A 14,263-nucleotide genomic window follows, 5' to 3' on the forward strand; every position below is an offset into this window, starting at 1 on the left:
ACAAGGGAATTCCAGACAAGAAACAATCAGGGCCAGCTAACACTTCCCAACAAAGGACTCCCCCCAGGCAGGAAGCCATCATGCTTTGAAGCTTCATTCGATGCTAATCAACATGGCCAATTGCAACATTCACACTTTCCTCAAACAGATAAGAGTTCTGTCTCCTACCCTGGACATTCCACAGATACATAAACCACACTTGCCTAGTTTGCAACAAACCTCACAAGTAAGTAAGTAATTAAGTAACTTTATTTTTCTACCCTGCCACCATCTCCCCGCAGGGATTCGGGGTGGCTAACAAAACAAGTACAGTAGAGTCTTACTTAAGGTAAAAGGTATTCCCCTGACGTTAAGTCCAGTCATGTCTGACTTTGGGGGTTGGTGCTCATCTCCATTTCTAAGCCAAAGAGCCGGCGTTGTCCAAAGACACCTCCAAGGTCATGTGGCCGGCATAACTGCATGGAGCGCCGTTACCTTCCCGCCGGAGCAGTACTTATTGATCTATTCACATTGGCATGTTTTCAAACTGCTAGGTTGGCAGGAGCTGGAGCTAACAGCGGCCGCTCCCGGGGTTTGAACCTGGGACCTTTCGGTCTCCAGATCAGTGCTTTAACGCACTTTGCCACCGGGGCAACATAAACGGGCTGGCAGAACGTTTGATAAGTGAATATGTTGGATAACAAGGAGAGATTACGGAGAAGCCTATTAGACATCAAATTAGGTTATGATTTTACAAATTAAGCACCAAAACATCATGTTATACAACAAATTTGACAGAAAAAGTAGTTCAATACGCAGTAATGGTATGTAGTAATTACTGTATTTACGAATTTAGCACCAAAATATCACGATGTATTAAAACATTGACTACAAAAATGCGTTGGATAATCCAGAACGTTAGATAAGTAAATGTTGGATAAATGAGACTCTACTGTACAACAGTTAAGACATATTACAATAAATAAAAAACAATAAAATCATTATAAAAACAATATGTTACATTGATCATAAAAACGCATTAAAAGCACAACATGAGTAAAAACAAAACCAAATGAAATGAACCACCAGGTTGATGGAGGGGGATGGTGTGGAGGGGACATTTAAACTAAAGTACAGTAATATAGTTATAAAGTGCTGTGGGGCAAACGACAAGATGGAAAAATGTCTTAACCATTTGAAGGGGATGGACGTCCGGTTAATTATAGAGAGGGAACACAACCTCTGAGGGTACCTGCCATAGATGTGGGTGAAATGTCAGGAGAGAATGCTTCTGTAACTTGACAATACAGCCCAGAAAACTCACAGCAACCCAGTGATTCCGGCCATGAAAGTCTTCCACAGGCCTCAAACTGGTTCCTGGATTTTCTGTGTAATCCTCTGACTTCCAATACCGGTTTGAAACTGCATTAAATAGTCAATATCAGGGACACTTGGGCATCTTGAGTATTCTAACAAGTTTGGTCCAGATCCATCATTGTCTAAGTCCACAGTGTTCTCTGGATGTAGGTGAACTACAATGCCAAAATTCAAAGTCAGTTCCCACCAAACTCTTCCAGTATTTTCTGTTGGTCATGGGAGTTCTGTGTGCCAAGTTTGGTTCAATTCCATCATTGGTGGAGTTCAGAATGCGCTTTGATTGTAGGTAAACTATAAATCCCAGAAACTACAACTCCCGAATGACAAAATCAATCCCCTCAACCCCACCAGTATTCAAATTTGGGCATACTGGGTATTTGTGCCAAATTTGGCCCAGCTGATGAAAATACATCCTGCAAATCAGGTATTTCTACTACTTTCCTACAAGTGCCAAAAATATTGAATAAAACATTTCTGCACTAAACATTAATTGTGAAGTTTTTCAAAAGACCTTAGAAATAATTTCAGGATTATTTCTGTGCTTTCCTCCAAGATGTTGATTGCACCATATGAGCAGCTTCAGTTTTCTCTCTCCAAGTCAGTTACACAACTTTTTGGAAAATACCAGAATTGAAATTAGCTAAACCTATGACTGAACCTAAATTACACGTGGCCACACCTTCCTGAGCAATGTGTGGAGGCAGGATCCAGTAGCAGCAGCTCTCAAGTTAACTGTAGGAGCAGTCTATCTTCTATAGGAACAGCGAAGGAGATCATCCTACAATCAGCACTCCACTTGGATCATGTAGTGGTTCTGGGCCCCAGAGCAGAAAATGCCACCTCCAGCTACATCCGGGCAAACTTCCTAATGTACATTGAAATGGCAATTGGCTCCCATTCCTTTTTCTTTTTCTTGATGCCACTTTTCATCTCAGGTAGGTGATTATATAATCCTTATAACACAATGTGGCATTGTTTAACCACTGTCCAACTACAAATATGTTGTAAGAACAAGCCAACAGACAATAATGACTTATGACATTAGCTATCCTGTCTTATGTTGTTATGCTTCTAAGGCTCTTCCATGCAGCTGAATAAAATCCCACATTATCTGCTTTGAACTGGGATATATGGCAGTGTGGACTTGGGTAACCCAGTTCAAAGCAGATATTGTAGGTTATTCTGCCTTGATATTTTAAATTATATGGCTGTGTGGAAGGGCCCTAAGTTGTTCCTAACATAGGGTTGTCTCTGGTGACAAAGAGAATGGAAATCTATAGACCACTGGATTTGTAGCTGGAGCATTTCATTCCAGTCAACATGGCCAGGAATGATGGAAGCTATAGTTCAACAAAATCGGGGAAAGGGAGCAGAAGTTTAATTTAAAAATGTAATTTGAGCAAATGGCTAGAGAAGTATGAGGTGTGATCCACTGCATCAGATGTAGACTTAGCCAAGACAGAATAATGCAGCTGTCATAAATCAAACTTAAGCTTACTCGTGGCTTTAAAAAAATAAATAAAAATGTGTCCTTTACCCCTAGTGCTGAGGACCAAGATGATCATGGGACAGATCCAGGGCTCTGCTGGTAGATACTCTCTCCAGACAGTGGAGAAAGATTTTTGCTGAAATGAGAATACAAAAGCTCCCTGAGGTCCAGCACCATAGAGTCTGTGGCAACTCGGGGAGCTTTTGTATTCACACACATACATGCATACTTACATACATACATGTTTTGTCATGTTAACAAAATTAAAACAAAACCTCAAAAATAATATGGCTAAGAGGTCCTTAGTCTCAGGCAGGGAATGATTTCTCTCCATCTGAACCCCTCAGCTAGCCTCTAGCCTTCTGATACAGGGGATGATGCTATTTCATTGCTGGTATTAAGATTTCATTATAGTCAGCTTTGGGGAGAAGGGCTATAGCTCAGAGACTGAACACATACTTTGCAACTGGAAATTTCCAGATTTAAACCCTAGCATTTCCATTATGGCTAAGAAAGACTATCCCTTGTGTAACCCTGAAAAGCTGCTGCCAATCTTTGTAGGCAGTACTGATCTAGATAGACCAGACAGCTGTATAAAAGGGGAATTAGGGAAAAGAACACATGAGGAGTGGCCAACCTCAAAAGGAGATTCTTTTCTATGCTTCGGAGGCTTTCCACATAACCCAAAACTCTGAAAAAAGGGGAGTTCTGGATAATTGGGAAACAGAATACACGGAGGGCCTCCTCATATATGGAAAGAAATGGAATGGTGAGATGTTTATTTAAGCTACATTAGAAAATGTGAACATTTAGCCACATTAATCTGTTTCAGAGGAAGGAAGGAAGCAAGCAAGCAAGGTCTTGTGATGCTTTTAAGACTAGCCAATTTATTTCAACATATGGATCTGTAGTCCACAAAAGCATATGCTGCAATAACTGGTTAGTCGTCAAGGCACCACAAGACTCCTTTTTTACTTCTCTCTTTAAACACTGTGATATGTTTGAAGAGGGTTTCAGCCTGAAATGTAGGCAGGTTCCATAATCTCTTACTGTTAACTCTAATGGTTGGGTGGCTGAGTAGTGTGAGCAAAGCATCCGGACCCAAAGTTTCTTTGCCCCTGGTCAATATCTAAACCATTCAGAGTAATACAGTAGTAACTCTATTTCTTTGTAAGAAAGCTAACTATGATTTCTGATTTTCTTCCTTTCTATGTCACTTTTGATTCCTGTGCAAAGGTGCATTACTACCAACCCCTCAGAACATCACAATTGTTTCCACCAATATGAAGCACTTTATGTTTTGGAGCCCAGTGATTGTTCCTGGAGAAATTGTAAAATATTCTGTTGAATATCAAGGGTAATTTTATCATACTTTATCTCCCATTTTGATTGCAGATAAATCAGTGTAGATAAGCTATAAAACAAAACAAGTAAACAACTTTTGTTACTTTGTTAAAGTTGGAGCCTCCGGTGGCCTAGGGATAAAAGCCTTGTGACCTGAAGGCTGCCAGGTTTGAATCCCACCCGGGGAGAGCGCTGATGAGCTCCCTTTATCAGCTCCAGCTCCATGCGGGGACATGAAGCCTCCCACAAGGATGGTAAAACATCAAAACATCCAGGCATCCCCTGGGCAACGTCCTTGCAGACAGCCAATTCTCTCACTCCAGAAGCAACTCCGGTTGCTCCTGACACGAAGAAAAAAAAAACTTTGTTAAAGTTGAAGTGAGCAAGGGGCATGATAAATATATATAGAAATATTATGTATGCATTACATTTATAGATCGCTCTACATTTTTTTTTAATGTCAGGAGTGACTTGAGAAACTACAAGTCACTGCTGGTGTGAGAGAATTGGCCGTCTGCAAGGACGTTGCCCAGGGGATGCCCAGTTGTTTTGATGTTTTTACCATCCTTGTGGGAGGCTTCTCTCATGTCCCCGCATGGAGCTGGAGCTGATAGAGGGAGCTCATCTGCACTCTCCCTGGGTTGGATTCAAATTGGCAACCTTCAGGTCAGCAGTCTTGCCGGCACAAGGGTTTAACCCACTGCGCCATTGGGGGCTCTACATGAAAGAACAATTTTGAAAACAAGACCAATAGTAAGAGTTTTTGGGAGATTTGATCAAAAATATCATGAGGGTTAAAGTTTCCTCAGGAGTCATTTCAGTTCTCATATCCTATTGCACATATGTAAGGGCTCAGTATCAGAGAAGATGGGCCATTTAATTTGGCTCAGAATCAATACCAAACAGGTGCTAATTTAAAGCAAAGGCACTTAGGGAAGGGGGTTTATTAGTATACTTTTATTGTGCTTTTGCTTTTTATGTGTTGTTTGCCACTTTGAGTCCCAACCCAGGAGAAAAATGGGATAGAATAATAATAATAATAATAATAATAATAATAATAATAATAATAATAATAATAATAATGATAATAAATAAATAAAGGGCAAAGATTTCAAGGACCAGAATTATCTGCAAATGAGGGTTTTTCCTACATGATTTAAACTTCTATTGTTTTCTTCAGGGAGTTTGAGAGGGAATATGTCAATCACAGCTGGATTCCCATTGGAGAGTGTACAGGAATCCAGATGACTCAGTGCAATATCACAGAAGACATTGCTGCCACGGTGCCATACAAGCTGCGTGTTAAAGCTGTTCTCGGGATGCAGACCTCACAATGGGGCACTCCTAATGGCTTTTTCAACCGAGTTACAAGTAAGTGGCTTCAGCCGTGTCTCCTTATGTGATAGAAAGCCTCCTTTGGTCTCTGCATCTACCATTGATCCCGTCACACACAGTAATTGTTTTAACTATTCCCGGAGAAGGAGCCTAAGGGGCCCCATACATAGACACATACACAAACACATGCAAAAGACGTATTTCAAGTCTATGCAAGATTGTGAAATGCCGATCTCTAGTCGTGCAATCCAGTTTTTTTACTCTTCTTCAGCCCCGAGGAACTTCTACTAGAAAAAACAAGAATGGATTTGGAGAAATACACGAAAAATGTAATATGATGTCCTGCATGGATGTGAGTCAGAGAGTGTATCTGTGTAATGGAAAGGTTACTTTCTTGGACTAAACTGACTGGTCTTTGAGATGTAGCAAGAATCTTTGCTGATATTTGTTGTCATGTATCTTCAGGTAGATTCCACTTTACAACAGAGTGTGTTTTACCCAAGGTCACCTAGAGAGCTTCCATGAGTTTCAAACCCTTTGGATGTTGTCCAGTCTTGTAATTATCCCACTTGCATTATGGTTGGGTACAAGCCAGTGTTACCTGAGGCTTCAGGGCATCTCAGTCATGGGAGCCAGAAACCTATGTCAGTTTAGGTCCTGCTGGAGCACAAAAACATGTCAGCACCTGTACCAAAGTACTGGCAGCACTGAAGTTGTTGCCTAGTGTTCCATTGAGGAGTTTAGTAATTTGCAAGAAAAGGGAATCATAATGTTATTGCTGCCAATAAAATCTAGGTCAAAGCCAGTATTTCATGGTGCAAGTCAGAGACAGAAAAGAGAAATGTGTATATATGTCAGAATATGTATGTATGTTTGTTGCTTTGTACCACAAAGGCTCTTAGATGGCTTGATGGGTCTGGACCAAACTTGGCACATATATTCTTCATTATCCAACTTAAAATAAGGGTGTTGAACTAAGAGAACCACCCCCATTGGGCCCAGAGCTGAAGGAAAGAACATACATTAAGTGGATTGGATGTGGTTAGATGATGTGGTTCTTTTGTGATGTCACAAGAAAGGGAGTGAAGTGGCTTAGCTCCTGCTAGGTGACATGTGTATGAGAGAAAGGAAGTAAGGAAGGAAAGAGCAAAAGAAAAAGAAGGAAAAGAAGGAAAGTGAGAAGGTAGGGAGAAAGAAAAAGGAGGGAAGGAAGTGAGGAAAGAGAAAGAAGGAAGAGAAAGGATGGGAAGAAAGAAGGGACAAAAGAAGGGAGGGATTCAAAAAAAGAATGGAATATTTAATAAAATGGAACAAAGTGAAATAAAATATAGTTCATGCTTAGGAAGATATAGAAGAGAAGCAAGGGCCTGGGAGTGGTCTGGCTTCATGAAAAAGAGAGGATGCCACTTTATCTCATTCAGGCTTGTCGCCCTTGGAAAACCATGCATCCTTAATAATAAATCCCTTTTTATTAGCGGTGGGGGTAGTGGTGTTTGATAACATTTCTAATAAATAGCATTACATAATAACTAACCTGAGCAACTCTGGATACATAAGCTAGTCCTTTATAAAATAGGACACATGAACAGCAAGGCCTGTGGAAACAATTATGGTTCCCTTGGGTTGATATGTAACAAGCATTCTTTCCTGTTGAGGGATTTCTGCATTGTAACATGACATATATGAATCTTTTTTCTCCACAGCCTCCCTCATTCCACCTGTGTTGAGTGTTATAGCAGATGGATATCATTTGCTCGTAGAGTTAGAGCATCTTGGACCTGCCTTTGAATTTAGGATATTTTACTGGAGAAAGGGCCAACATGAGGTACATTTTGGTTTTGTATCGGAATTGAGAACTCAATGGTCAGCACGCTAAGGGATTGGGAGGCTTTATCTTTGGATATATCTCCACTACACAATTATATTAATTTCATACCACTCCAGATTTGTCTTGACTCCATTCTAAAAAAGCTTGTGATTTAGTTTGAAGTGGTACTTGGACTATTATGGCAATGTCCATTGCCCTGAGCCCTAAGCTTCTATCTACACTGGAGAATTAATTGAACTGATTTAAACTGTGTAGTGAGAAATATATTTTAGCTTTATCTTTTTAAGCTTCAGAAACTATATAAAACTCTCCTATCTATACATATAAAAGTCAAAGTATGTATGTTTGTCAGTTTGTACCACAGAGACTGTTGCTAGGTGAAGTGACCCTCTGATTTCACTGGATTGCTGTTACTACAGTGAAGTGGCTGTCTGTAATGTCACTGAGAAATAATTGTGACATGTGCATGAGGGGAAGGAATGGAAAAAGAAAGGAAATAAAGGAAATGAGAAGCAGGGGGAGAAAGATAAAGGAGGGAGGGAAGGCATGAAGGAAGGAAAAGAAAGGAAAGGTATGAGGGGAGGGGGAAAGGTCTGAGGAGAGGAAAGGAAAGAAAAGAGGAAGGAAGGAAGCAGGCAAGCAAGCAGGAAGGGAGTGGCCCCTCCAACATCTGGGCAAGACTGGATATATACACTTGTATTTTATAATAGGCAGTTGATACTTAGAATTAAGTGAGGAGAGAAATTTAATTTACTGTAGTTACCTATAATTCCATCTTAGTTTGTAATTGCTACTTTGATAAAGCCCAAGTAAACAAATATGTAATTTCAACAAAAACAAACTGATTTTAAACTACCTTGAAATCATGTCATAATAAGCCAATAATGTCACCAACCACCAACAGTATTCCAGAGAATACTGATCAGCTTTCCTGGGCTGTTCCAGCCAATGACAGTGACCAAAATTACCAGTAAGTCAATCTTTAACTCTGGTTTGATTCACATTTTATCTCTCTGAATGCCTGTCTTCCTGTTCCCATACCAACCCAGAATCATAAGCAGAGATTTCTTCTTGGTCTTTGGAGTCTGGTTTTTTAGAAAGGAAAAAATCAAGGATCCTGGTTTAGATGTACCCAAATAAACCATAAAGTAAGGTTACCCGGTTTCTTTAGCTACTGCTGCAGGCATAAGAAGCCAAACAATTGTGGTTGGAGAGTGTGTTTCCTTTTCATGGCATCTAGTAAAGACTAGTGTATACACCAAGTGTCAGAGGAGCCATTGCTCACCTGCTTTCTCCCCTTTCCTGTTCTGAGATGGCCTACCTCAAAATGTCTCCATGGCTATGCTCTGTAACAGTGGGAAGGCTCTTTGTGGCTTTTTCTTTACTTCCTCCATTTCCCTCATACACCTAGCACATACACATTGCAACAGGCAATGTACTTTACTCCATTTACTTCCCAGTCATATCACAGAGGACCATTTCACCTAGCTACAGCCAATTTGCTTTATTCCTCCCCACACCACTTTGCTCTGGGCTCTGGTGGTTTTTGTTTTGTTTTGTTCAAACACCTCAATTATTTTTGGTTGGATAATGAAGGGTATGTATGGCAAGTTTGATCCAGATCCATCAAGCCATGTAGGAGCCTTTGTGGTATAAACCAACCATTCAACCAGCATACATACATACATTGACTTTTATATATATAGAAAGATGATGATGATGAGAGCTCAATATATATAGATGTCAGCTATAGTTCCAATTCAGTGATGCACATTATGTTGCCAAGGATTGCTATCATATTTGGAAAACCCTTTCACTCTGGATTTTGCAAAAGCAGATGCGACGCAAAGTGGTGAGAGACAGCAGCACAGCTGTACATCTGGAGACCATAGAAGCTGAAACTGAATACTGTGTGAAAGCCCAAACATATGTTCAGGTCATCAATCGAAGCAGCAATTTCAGTGATGTGCAGTGTGTGAGAGCTGGAGGTAAAAACAAATATACAGTATAATATTTTAGAATTTAAGACTTCTAAGCTCATCTCTTGCTTAATATAGGAAATTAAGACTAGATCATCCCACTAGAAGATGTCTAACAAGGAAGACCAACTATTCTGGATGTTTTATTTAATTGCTTTTACTATATGAAAAAGAAGGGAATATCTGACCTCCAAACCTAATCTGGCCAATAAACTATCCCAGACTGGCTTATAAAGGGTCTAGTCCAGTGATGTCAAATTCATTTTCACCAGTGGCCATGATTGTCTTCAATGGGCCATTTGTAATTGTAAGACCATATAAATGTAATTATGTTGCCCTGGCACTGAAAGCCCTGCAGGCCACATAATATGACATAGTGGCCTAGATTCGTCCCATAGAGCCTTACATTTGACATGGTGTTCTAGGAGATACTTCCCTGCAAAGCCACACCCTTGGTGAACCCCCTCCTCACCTGCATTGCACTCAGTCCCTATGAAGAGAGCTGTTATCTCCAAGTAGGGATTGGAAATAAATCTCAGATTTCCCCAATGATCTCTAGTGCTCAGTAATCTCTGACCAGAAAGAATAGCAGGAAGCTTTGGCTGAACAGTGTGCCTCCTGGTGAGGGAAAGTATAGGACATTATTAGTTGCCCAGACCTGCAGCCAGAGAAATTGTGATGTCATGGGTTGGTCACATTGCAATATCTATATCCCTCATCATCTGGCCCACTCAGGGTGAAGAACTGATCTTCGGTCCTAAATCAGATTCTCAATCCATTTGGCTCATTCAAAGGTTAGAATCTAACCTAGGACCCTGGGTCAGGTCTTCACCTTGGTTCACAGCTTTGTACTAATGCTCAGTTGATATCTACTCTTCTGGTAATGAAAGATCTGAAAAGTAGTTTTGAAGTGCTTGTGTTTTTCTGCATTCCTATTAACTGTACTCTCTTTTCATGTCCAGATGGCAAAGGAATATGGGTAACATTTGCGCCACTCTTCTTGGTCATATTTATCCTATCCACTTTGTTGTTTCCTTGGGTTATATGGAAAATCTGCCGGATCTGCCAGTATTCCTGTTGCCCAAATGAAAACATGCCAGACACTTTGGTAAGAAATGTTTGGAGCACTTCATCCTTAAAGCTTGGGGAATTCGGGGAGTTGTATTTGTGGTGCAGGCTCTTTGACTGTTGCTAGATGAATTGGCCTTTTGTGATGTCACTAGATTGGCTATTGCTAGGTAAAGGATTGGCTGCTGCTAAGTGAAGTGGTCCTCTGTGATGTCACTGGGAAAGAAAGGTGACATGTGTTTGAGGGGAAGGGAGGAAGGTAGGAAAGGGCCACAAAAACAACCATGTTGCCATGGAGACTTTGTGATGTAGGCCCTCTCATAGAAAGGGAGGGAAAGGAGAGAGGAAAGAAAGGGAAGGGAGAACAAAAAAGGAGGAAAGAGAAAGGGGGAAAAGATCTGTGGGGAAGGTAGAAAGAAGGGATAAAAGTAGCCCCTCTGACACTTGTGCAACGCTGGGTATATACGCTAATAGATAAGATATAAGCAGCTGTAGCTCTCCATACACATAAACCAGCACGAGCCAACAGAGGCAATGATGAGGGTCGATGGGAGCTTCAGTCTATCAGCCTCTGGCAGTCCATAATTGGCACTGAGAGGCATTAGAGGCTGCCCCTAGGAGTCACGTGCAGTTCACTGTGATATCCTTCTGTCACTTTGCCTTCCCCAATGACAGAAGAATATTACAAAGTTTCAAAGTTTGCCTTTTGTGTCTGTGAAGTGGGTAAAAGGAGTATGTGTCTTGCACCATAAGCCAACGGCATGTAGCATTTTCTTTTTATCTCTCTGTCATACAACTCCTACCTATACAAACAGTAACCATTTTGGTTACTTATGAAAAACATGGAAGTAAAACATGGGACTTAATTTCCTGAAATGGTAACTATAACAATAGCTAAATATTGTGCAGGGCTTCTGGTATAATCTGGTACATTGTTTTTCTGCAACAGAGCAAATGTTCTCCCTGATTAAGCAGCTTTCTTTCATCTTCCAGAAACTAACAGGATCACCTGCTAGGATGCTAAATTACAAGGGGGAGGAGATCGAGAAGTGCGATGAGTTTGTGCAAGTCCTGCCCCCTGAAGAGTTTTTACTCCTTTTGGATTCATGAAAACCTTTCACATCATACGCATGACACAAACTGCAAAATAAGAGCTCAGTCTCTACCTTCATCTTTGCAAAGCCAAGCTGGGCACACACAACTTTTCTGTATGGGAAGGATCAGGTTGCTTTCTTTGAAAGAAAAAGTGCCACATGGTAAATCAGGCCATAGTTCCTGTGCACAAGATTTTAGGAGGAAAGTCGGAGCAAATCCATTATCTCCAGTTGATAAAGAATAGGAGCTACCGTAAGAATAAAACATACACTGTTCATAAATATTTGTTGTCATCTGCTGAACTAAGATGTTGGGATGTTGGTAGTTCAGTATGGCAGTGTTTTGTATACAGAAGAATAGTCTTGGTAGAAGATAAATGTCAAAATCCATATTGATGTTGATTTTGAAAGACAGATCTCTGGCAGTGAGCAAGAGATAGACATCTAGGGATCGAGTGCAGGTTGTGAAGAACATAATTTGCATACATATCATGCAGGTTCAGTTCTTTGCATACACATATAAAGGGATCACATAGCAGGTGATGTAAAAAAGATCTTGTCAGAGATTATGGAGAGTTAGTGACTGGGGTAAATGGGGTAGAGTTCAAATTAGTATAAAACAGCCTCCCATATTCTGCATAGCTAAGATTTCCAGCAAGCTGCATGTAGATTAATATTCTTCATAGGCATTCTTCCATAGCAGACAAAAATACTGTTTGGAAATGGGATATTTTATTGATGAACTCATGTGGACACTGCGTAACCTTCATGTGTAAACTGGTTTCAACAGACAGAAAAGGTCATTATTACATACATTTAACTCTTGCATATTACAACCACAAGGAAGTAAAACAAAACTGATCTTTACAATATTCACCAATAATTCCAAATGGTCAGTTCATAATTGCTAGGCAAGGTGTTGTATTCTAAGAAGTCCTAGTCAAAACCAGTACAAGAAAACCCCTCACTTTTAATGCATGGCTTTTGAATCAAGTGTAGAATTCGGCAGCAGGTGGATTGTCTGCCTTGCATTCAACAGTAACTTCTTGCTTTCCCAGCTTAATTCTAGATTCTTCAGAACTTTATACACCCAGTTATTGCTGTTGATTGGCTTAAAAATGATAACAGCATTTTCAAATTGATTTAATCCACTTGGTACAGAACAGCAGTTAGGAACTTGAAAATAATTTCAAGTAAAACCTATTTCTGGACCAGCGTTTACATCAAAGGGTGGGAAGATTTGATCCTCCAAATATTTGGGTTACAGCTTCTAGAATCATTCAACACTGACCATGTAGACAGGCTCTGATAATTGTAGGCAAAAACATCCAGAGTCCCAAACAGTTTTTAAGGAAAATGTATAGAAATTTGGTATGGGATTTAAAAAAAAAAACATTGATATGCTTGGAAAATACGTTTGTAAAACTGAAATGTGTGAATATGTGATGTGGTTGTTGTTGTGTGCCCTTAAGTCATTTCCAGTTTACAGTGACCCTAACACAAACCTGCTGTGGGATTTGCCCAGAAGTGGTTTACCATTGCTTTTGATAATCAGTACACAAACGATCACCCACAAATCTGTTTCATATATTTTTTGGTGTCAGTCAATAAACAACTGTAATGTCTTAAGTCTTTGTTTATGAAATATATTTTATATACTTTAATCAATTCTAGTTTGCTATGTGAGCAATGAAAGGAATAAAAGGCATTGTGTAATATGTACAATGATGTTGCTGCATACAAATGTGGGAGTTGAAAGATAGCACTAGCAGTAGGGAATTTGCATGTAGTCCCTACTCAATAAATCCCACAGTAAATCTGGGAAAACCGGGTTGTGTAATAGTACTATTAAAAGAATAAACGAGGGTTGCCACATTTTCCTGTCTGTTTCTCTCAGCACAAGATAGGCTTTCCACTGATACAGCATTTTTCCAAGGGACTGGCTCTAGAAAGGTGTTACACAAATTTATGCCTGTTACTCAAGCTGTTAAAAGCATAGAATGATCATTCTTTAAACCAAAACAACCTGCTTCAAGGAAAAGTGAAATGAGCAGTGAGTTTTACATTTCTTTTCCAGGAACAGAGTTTGCTTTCACCTTAACCATTGGTTCGGCCCATTGAGTACGAGATCTGCCAAAGGGCTGTTTGTGGTCTCTTGGTATCCAGTTCGTTAGTTGACATGTCGTCAGTTGTCTTTTGTTCATGCTATATGCCCTGCCCATCTTCTCTTGGCCTCATAGATTTCATCGACCACATCACGTATCCCGGTTCTTTGGACGCAGCTCTTTATCGGTGACTTTATCTCATATTATTATTATTACAGTAGAGTCTCACTTATCCAACATTCGCTTATCCAACATTCTGGATTATCCAAAGCATTTTTATAGTCAATGTTTTCAGTAGATCGTGATATTTTGGTGCTAAATTCATAAATACAGTAATTACTACATAGCATTACTGCGTATTGAACTACTTTTTCTGTCAAATTTGTTGTATAACATGATGTTTTGGTGCTTAATTTGTTAAAAAAAAATCGTGTCAGGAGTAACCGAAGTTGCTTCTGGAGTGAGAGAATTGGCCGTCTGCAAGGACGTTGCCTATGGGACGCCCGGATGTTTTGATGTTTTACCATCCTTGTGGGAGGCTTCTCTCATGTCCCCGCATGGAGCTGGAGCTGAAAGAGGGAGCTCATCCGCGCTCTCCCCGGGTGGGATGCAAACCTGGCAGCTTTCAGGTCAGCAACCCAACCTTCAAGTCACCAGGCTTTTAT

At 40.2% G+C, this 14,263-nt stretch overlaps 1 protein-coding gene across 1 annotated transcript; it reads left to right on the forward strand.

Moving 5' to 3' along the window:
* The first annotated feature begins 558 nt into the window (after positions 1 to 558).
* il20rb (interleukin 20 receptor subunit beta) lies at positions 559 to 13,122 on the forward strand. Its single transcript, XM_003224933.4, has 7 exons — positions 559 to 2,291; positions 4,082 to 4,202; positions 5,370 to 5,560; positions 7,228 to 7,349; positions 9,190 to 9,340; positions 10,294 to 10,439; positions 11,393 to 13,122. Exons 1-7 carry the CDS (start codon positions 2,225 to 2,227, stop codon positions 11,507 to 11,509), a joined length of 915 nt encoding a protein of 304 aa, XP_003224981.1. The 5' UTR covers positions 559 to 2,224; the 3' UTR covers positions 11,510 to 13,122.
* Positions 13,123 to 14,263: the final 1,141 nt, after the last annotated feature.

The sequence above is a fragment of the Anolis carolinensis genome, unplaced genomic scaffold (genome assembly GCF_035594765.1).
Source record: "Anolis carolinensis isolate JA03-04 unplaced genomic scaffold, rAnoCar3.1.pri scaffold_10, whole genome shotgun sequence".
In the NCBI taxonomy this organism is placed as follows: domain Eukaryota; kingdom Metazoa; phylum Chordata; class Lepidosauria; order Squamata; family Dactyloidae; genus Anolis; species Anolis carolinensis.